General features: G+C 55.8%; 1 protein-coding gene across 1 annotated transcript; it reads left to right on the top strand.

Annotated features, from left to right (window-relative positions):
- Nucleotides 1-1,882: 1,882 nt before the first annotated feature.
- On the top strand, nucleotides 1,883-7,471 carry LOC150043510 (sialic acid-binding Ig-like lectin 16). The gene is made up of 9 exons (XM_090323006.1): nucleotides 1,883-2,366; nucleotides 2,510-2,773; nucleotides 3,369-3,416; nucleotides 4,530-4,778; nucleotides 4,961-5,008; nucleotides 5,095-5,352; nucleotides 5,799-5,895; nucleotides 6,104-6,185; nucleotides 6,971-7,471. Exons 1-9 carry the CDS (start codon nucleotides 1,883-1,885, stop codon nucleotides 7,163-7,165), a joined length of 1,725 nt encoding a protein of 574 aa, XP_090179132.1. The 3' UTR covers nucleotides 7,166-7,471.
- Nucleotides 7,472-7,614: the final 143 nt, after the last annotated feature.

Below are 7,614 nucleotides of genomic sequence, written 5' to 3'. Positions count from 1 at the left end.
GGAGGGCAGGAGGGAGGGCAGGAGGGAGGCTGGCTGTCCGCAGGGCCAGTGGCCATGCTGGCTGGTGGGGAAGAAAGGGTTGCTGTAGCTGATAGCTGGGGGATCATTTTATTAGGGAGAGAATCAGTGTTTGCGAAGGTGTTGGGAAGGACTACATACAGGAGAAAGGGTGCTGGTCCAGGGTAGGGGGAGCAAGGAGAGAAATAAAGTACAGAATTTCTTCTGATTGTGTGTCTTGTTTGTTTCTCTGTTTTGGCAGCACCAGGACTTGAACTCAGGGCCTGGCACTGGTTAGGCACTGGGTTCCTGAGTTCATGTCCTAGAGCCAATTGCAACTGATGATGCCAGACTCAAAGGCAAAAGTAACAAGCACAGGGGCCAGGAGTTTGGCTTAGTGGTAGAGTGCTTGCCTAGCATGCACGAAGACCCAGGTTTGATTCCTTGGTGCCACATACTTAAGAAAAATCCAAGGACAGTGCTCAGGCCCTGAGCTTAAAAAAAAAGTAACAAGCACAGCTAGACTCCGTGGCTTATGCCTATAATCCTGATTACTTGGGAGGCTGAGAGGCTGAGATCTGAGGATCCTGGTTCAAAGCCAGCCTGGACTAGAAACTCCATGAGGCTCTTATTTCCAATAAACCACAAGAAAAACAGAAGTGGAGCTGTGGCTCAGAGAAGTCAAAGGAAAGCCTCGAAAAGAAGAACAAGCTCAGGGACAATGCTCTGGTCCTGAGTTCAAGCCCTGAGACTGGTACCCACTACACACACATATACACAAAGTATAAAAATGACACAGTGAGGCCAGGCGCTGGCAGCTCATGCCTACAATCCTAGCTACTCAAGAGACCCAGATCTGAAGATCCTAGTTCAAAGCCAGCCTGGGCTGTGAGACGCTTATCTCCAGTTAACCATCAGAAAACCAGATGTGGGGCTGTGGTTCAAGTGATGGAGCCCTAGCCTTGAGCTGAAGAGCTCAGGGACTGTGCCAAGGCCCAGAGTTAAAACCCCATAACTGACAAACAAAAAAGACAGCAGGGGCAGGCGTGGTGGCTCACACCTGTAATCCTAGCTACTCAGGAGGCTGAGATCTGAGGATCAAGGTTCAAAACCAGCCTGGGCACTAAAGACTGAGATTCTTTTTTTTTTTTTTTTGCCAGTCCTGGGCTTGAGCTCAGGGCCTGAGCACTGTCCTTGGACTTTCTCAAGGCTAGAGCTCTACCACTTGAGCCTCAGGACCACTTCTGGCTTTTTTCTATGTATGTGGTACCGAGGAATCGAACCCGGGTCTTCATGCATGCTAGGCAAGCACTTTAACCACTAGGCCAAACTCCCGGCCCCAAGACTGAGATTCTTATCTCCAGTTAACCACTAGAAAACTGGAAGTGGTGCCCTGGCTCAAGGGGTGGGGTGGGAGCCTTGAGAAAGCCCAAGGACAGCCGAAAGTTTGGCCTAGTGGTAAAGTGCTCGCCTAGCATGCACAAAAACCCAGGTTTGATTCCTCAGTACCACATACATAGAAAAGCCAGAAGTAGTGCTGTGATTCGAGTGGTAGAGCTCTAGCCTTGAGGAAAACCCAAGGACAGTGCTCAGGCCCTGAGTTCAAGCCCCAGGATTGGCAAAAAAAAAAAAAAAGAGGAGTGAATGAATAAATAGATGTTTGAGGAATGAGAATGCAGTGAATGAATGATGGAGCCATATTATTCCCTTGTGGCCTTTGCTGCCATCGCTGCCCTGTCCCTCCAGGGAGGACAGCAGTCTTCTGGCTGGGACCAGTTCTTCCATGTGCCCTGCCCTAGGCCTCCTCTGTGAAAGCAGAAGTTGGAAGAGGCATCTTTGCAGACGGGAGCATTTCTTCAGTTCCTCTTTGACCCGGGCTCCTGAGATGCAGGCCCTGCTCCTGCTGCTGCTGCTCCCGCTGGGGGCAGGGGGCCAGGCAGGCAAGCAGGGGCCGCAGGCGGGGTCCGGCGGTCAGATCGGGGCTGAAGATCCAGTGTACCAGCTGAGGGTACAGAAGTCCGTGACGGTGCAGGAGGGCCTGTGCGCCTTGGTGCCCTGCTCTGTCTTCTACTCCCAGGTGGCCCACAACCGCTCTGTGCCCGCCTATGGCTACTGGTACCGGAAAAAGAAAGCTTCCAATGGGAACCTAGAGCTAAACGCTCTCGTGGCCACCAACAACCCAGACAGAGACATGGCAAAGAAACTCAAAACTACTGCTTTCCATCTTGTTGGGGACCCGGGCACTAATGACTGCTCCCTGAGAATCACAGGAGCCCAGAGGAGAGACAGTGGACACTATTATTTTCGCCTAGAGAGAGGATCTGAGAAATTCACCTACAAAAATCACCTTCTCACGGTGACTGTGACAGGTAAGGGACTGTCCCCACAAGGCCAGTTGGGAACAAATGGGGACAGATGGCCCAGGATAAAGGCCTGGGTGGTTCAGGGTTCAGGCCTGTCAGAGGCTCACATGGGCTGCCATGTGTGAGGCCTCTCCCTCTGTCCCCACCAGCGCTGATACAGGTCCCTGACATCCACATGGAGGGACCCCTGGAATCCGGCCGCCTCAGCCACCTGAGGTGCTCCTTGCCTGGGGCCTGTGAGGGGGACCTGGCCCCTTCCATCTCCTGGAGTGGGGCAGCCTTGAAGGCTGAATCCTCTGAGAATATCACGATTATCCCCCGGCCTCAGGATCACGGCTCCAACCTCACCTGTCGAGCCGTCCTTTCCAGCGCCGGGGTGGCCAAAGAAAGGACTGTGCAACTCAGTGTGTCCTGTGAGTGCAGGGGAGAGGATGTGGGGTGCTGCGGGGTTGAGGCATCGTGAGCCCCACTTTCTCCTGTTGAAATCGGGTCCCCCATTGGAGAGGAAATTAGGTGGGGGCGGGGTCATGGGGGTGCACTCATACCTAGAAGAGGCCCTGGGAGTCCCCGGTTCGGTTCCTGCAGCACAGATGGCTGGTACCATCTAGGAGGCAGCCCTCAGGTGCTGGCCTTGACTGTGGGGTCAAGGACAGGGGTCAAGGGCTGAGAATGTGGCTTAGTGGTAGAGTGCTTGCCTTGAGCCAAAGAAGCTCAGGAACAGTGCCCAGGCCCTAAGTTCAAGCCCCAGGACTGGCTAAAAACAAAAAGAACAGGGATCAAGTTTCTGCCACTGGTAAACCACTGGTCCTGTGATAGTCTGTGGGAAAGTGGGGCCCTGCGAGAGGGGCTCAGCCCGAATCCTGCGGGATGGGACATAGGACCTCCTAGTCCCCCGCCCCACACAGGGATGTGGGTCAGGTCTGGTCCACTTCTTTTGTGTTCCTGGTTCTGGGAACAGCCAGCTGTGGACCACCCTCCCTGTGTCTGTCTGTCTGTCTGTCTGTCCAGATGCTCCTCAGATCGTGGCCATCAGCATCACCGGAGCAGGTGACACAGGTAGGTTGGGTGGCTCTGTTAGGAGCCTACCAGCCATGAGTGGAGCTGGTGAGTGGCTGGAGTGGCTGGGTCAAGGTGGGCTGTGGAGGGCTGTGTGTCTCTCCTGGACAGGAGAAAATTGAAAATTTGTGTGCATGCGTGCATGCGCGCGCACTCACCCATCCTGAGGCTTGAACTCAGAGCCTGGGCACTGTCCCTGAGCTTTTCTACCACTTGAGTCACAGCTCAATTTCTCTGGCTTTTTGGTAATAGGTATATCATGGACCTTCCTGCCCAGGCTGGCTTTGAACTGTGATCCTCAGAACTCAGCCTTTTGAGTAGCTACGATGATAAGCATGAGCTTCTTTATTTATTTATTTAGTCAGTTAGTCAGTCAGTCGTCAGTCATGGGGCTTGAACTCTGGGTCTGGGCCCTGTCCCTGAGGTTTTCAGTTCAAAGCTACCACCCTACCCCTTGAGCCACAGCGCATTTCCAGTTTTCTAGTGGTTAATTGGAGATAAAAGTCTCATGGACTGTAATGCCCAGGCTGGCTTTAAACTGTGGTCCTCAGAACTCAGCCTCCTGAGGAGCTAGGATCACAGGTGTGAGCCACTGCACCTGGCTTGGCCTTTACTTTTATTTTTATTATTATTATTATTATTATTATTATTATTATTATTTTGCCAGACCTGGGCTTGGGCTCAGGGCCTGAGCACTGTTCTTGGATTTTCTCAAGGTTAGAGCTCTACCACTTGAGCCTCAGCACCACTTCTGGCTTTTTGCTATGTATGTGGTACCGAGGAATCGAACCCAGGTCTTCGTGCATGCTAGGCAAGCACTTTATCCACTAGGCCAAACTCCGGCCTTGGCCTTTATTTTTGAGGCAGGATTCCATACAGCTGAGGTTGACCTCAAACTCCGTATCTTCCTGTCTCTACATTTGAAATGACAGGTGTGAAGCCCCCAGCCCGGCCTGCACCACTCATGTCAGGCTCTTATAAAAGTGCTCCTCTGGGTGAGCTCTAGGCAGGACTGAACTTTTGCCTACAACTTTTAACCTACTCTTGGGAACTTGGAGGCAGAAGATTTCATTATTGCAGAAACTTGCCTCCCCCTCTCCTTTTCCTCCCCAGAGTCCCCAGGAAACATGACATTCGTGAAAGGCCAGTTCCTGCGGCTGCTCTGCACTGCTGATGGCTGGCCTCCCCCCACGCTGACCTGGGTCCTGGGGAACCGAGTTCTCTTGAGGTCAAATGTCACGGACCCGGGAACCCTGGGGCTGGACCTGCCCAGGGTGAAGGCGGGGCATGCTGGGCGCTACACCTGCCGCGCTGAGAACAGGCTTGGCTCCCAGCATCGCGCCCTGGACCTCTCCGTGCAGTGTGAGTGGACCTGGGGCCCCCAGTGCTGGGAGCTGAGCAGAGGGAGGGGGCAGGGGAGATGGCACAGGAGGGGTAGGGCCCCCACAAGGCCAGAGCCCCCCCACCCAGTCCCCGCAAGCCCAGGGCCTAGGTTCATGTCTGAGGCACAGCCAGGACCCCTGGCCCTTTTGTCTCCATTGCAGACCCTCCGGAGGAGCTGAGAGTGGCCGCTTCTCAAGGAAACAGGACAGGTGGAAGGGGACAGAGGAAGGGGCCTCTCGTGTCCTTTAAGGGTGGAGGTGGTTGAGCCCCACATCAATTCTCTCTCCCTCCCTAGAGCTGGAAATCCACAGGAACGGCTCGTCCCTCCCTGTCCTGCAGGGCCAAAGCCTGCGCCTGGTCTGTGCCACCCGCAGCAACCCCCCTGCCACGCTGAGCTGGGTCCGGGGTTCGCAGACCCTGAGCCCCCCCTGGCCTGCAGACCCTGGGGTCCTGGAGCTGCCCGTGGTGCAGGTGGAACACGAAGGAGAATTCACCTGCCGGGCACAGAACCCCCTGGGCGCCCTGCACATCTCCCTGGACCTCTCTGTGCACTGTGAGTGGAGGAGGGGACACTGCCACCGGGGCAGGGACACCTGCTGGCCCTTGTCCTCCCACAGGCCCCCACAGCTCCTGGGCCCCTTCTGCTCCTGGAGGACCGAGGGCCAGTGGTAACACCTCAGTCACCTTTACCTCCAGTTCAGCCAGGCACAGGGCCCCCAGAAAGGGCTCAGTTCCAGCCTCAGGCTTAGCTGTGAGGCCCAGAGTGAGCAAGGGGCCCAGAGGGCCCCGGTCTGGCTGCTGCCAGGTCAGGAGGCCTGGGGAGGTTTAGAAGGATTATGGGGGAGGAGGTTTGGGGAAACCTGAGCCAGGGCTCATGGCCAGAACAGCTGGTCAGAGTTCCTGTTCACCCTAGTTCCTGGTCTGTGTTTGCTGGGGGAGGGAGGGCAGGAGGAGGGAGGTAGAGAGGGCAGTGTCACCCTCAACCCTGCTGCCTTGCAGATAAGGCAGCACCATGGCGTCTGTTCACACTGGGGGCTGTGTGTGGAGCCAGTGGGGCCGCCTTGCTGTTCCTCTGTGGCACCCTCATCTTCTGCAGGTGAGGGAGGGGAGGGGAGGCAGGGGTGGAGGGAGGGTCATAGGATTTCACTCAAGCCCCACTGGAGCCAAGCCGGGGTCCGTGCCCACCCCCAGCTCCAGCTTCTGGGAAGGATCCCCAGCGGTCACCTGGAGGTCACCTCTAAGACTGTAAGCAGAGGTCCTGTGATCCCACCACGGGCTCTGAAAGGGCCTGGCTTCCTCTCCAGGATGAAAACCTGCAGGAAGGAAGCTGTCGGCTCACCCACCACTGCAGAGCTCACCCGCCCACCCCTAGCACCCACCTGGAAGGTAAGGGAGAAGCTTGTGTCCATTAAGGCTGCCTGCTCATCTCCCAGGATGCCTATGGTCATACTCTTGGTGATGACCTATGTCCAGATAGCCCGTGTGTGTGTGTGTGTGTGTGTGTGTGTGTGTGTGTGTGTGTGTGTGTGTGTGTGCGCGCGCGCGCGTGTGCGCGCGCTGCCTGGGGCTGAGCCACACCTCCATTGAGGGCTAGCTTCAAACCTCAACCCTCAAACCCAAGTCTCCTTAGCATCTAGGATTGCAGGCATGGGCACCTGGGCCCAACTCCCGAGCCCATGGACTAAGCCCCCAGCCCAGTGGCCGGGAACCACCGCTGGCCGGGCTTCCTGTCTACCACCAAAGCCCAGGCTACCCACGGTTGCCTCCTTATTTCTCCGTGAACCTCAAACCCCTTCCTTCTTCTTGCCCTCCTCTGTGACGCAGGGTGCCAGTGAAGCTGCTCTACAGGGCAACGGTCCCCAGGGGTCAGGATGCCCAGAATTTGCTCTGACCATTGATCAGACGTGTGGCGGGGGTGGGGGGGGTAGTGACTAAGCCCCCATCTCCCCAGCTGGGTTCTCCCGTGGACTGCCATGAGGATTCCATGAAACCTAGTCAATTACCAGGAGGTAAGCATTCAGGCTCAGCGAGATTTGGAAGGAATGAATGATGCCCAGCTGATGTTTGGGAAATAACAGATGAAAAAACAAATAGCTATTTCCTGTATCTTGCTGCTTCTCTCCCCAGTCCCCATTACCAATTTTAATCCCTCCCACCCCACCCCCATCTAGGGTCCCCTGAAGGAATCCAGGCCCACCATCCCACCCCCCGTTTTGGTCAGGCCCACTGAGCAGAAGGAAGAGCTAGAGCTCCATTATGCCAACCTCAGCTTCTCTAGGCTAAGGCCTCCAGAGCCACGGGCCTCCAGTGACTCTGCCACCACCACCACCACCACGGACTATGCGGAGCTCAAGATCCGCAAGTGAGGCCTCTGATCCCGATGGGCCTCCTTCCTATGCACCCCAGACACCAAGGCCCCGTCTGTCTATCTGGCAGGCATCCATCGTGAGGCCGGAAGGAGAAGGCGGTGACTGCGGTGACCCTGCAGGGCTGCGCCTGCATCCCGGGCTGGGTCTCTCAGAGGATAGTCTCCTTAGTGCCCCCCACCCCATGTGTTGATGGCTGGGGGGTCCCCGGGATCCCCCTACACCCCCTAGAGAGTCTATCTCATACAATTCTTCTTTGGTCCTCAAACTTAAAAATCTTAAGCATGTACATTGCGTCCCTCTCAACATTCTAGTTTCTTGGTCGTTTTGTCTGTGTTTTGGTCAGTCACGGGGATGGTTCTTGAGCTTTATTTTCCACTCCAGGCTAGTGCTGTACCACTTTGAGCCACTTCTAGCTTTCTGGGGGTTAATTGTGGAGAGGAGGCATG

Source organism: Megascapheus bottae, chromosome 31 (assembly GCF_031878675.1).
Source record: "Megascapheus bottae isolate mThoBot1 chromosome 31, mThoBot2.hap1, whole genome shotgun sequence".
Classification (NCBI taxonomy): domain Eukaryota; kingdom Metazoa; phylum Chordata; class Mammalia; order Rodentia; family Geomyidae; genus Megascapheus; species Megascapheus bottae.
This window is presented reverse-complemented; position numbering and strand designations above follow the sequence as displayed.

What these genes read in the sequence shown, in the direction of transcription:
- LOC150043510 (XM_090323006.1), top strand. Translation starts at nt 1,883, where the DNA reads ATGCAGGCCCTGCTCCTGCTGCTGCTGCTCCCGCTGGGGGCAGGGGGC. An exon ending in CCTGGACCTCTCTGTGCACT is followed by an intron (nt 5,353 to 5,798) that starts GTGAGTGGAGGA and finishes GCTGCCTTGCAG; the next exon opens with ATAAGGCAGCACCATGGCGT. An exon ending in CCCTAGCACCCACCTGGAAG is followed by an intron (nt 6,186 to 6,970) that starts GTAAGGGAGAAG and finishes ACCCCCATCTAG; the next exon opens with GGTCCCCTGAAGGAATCCAG.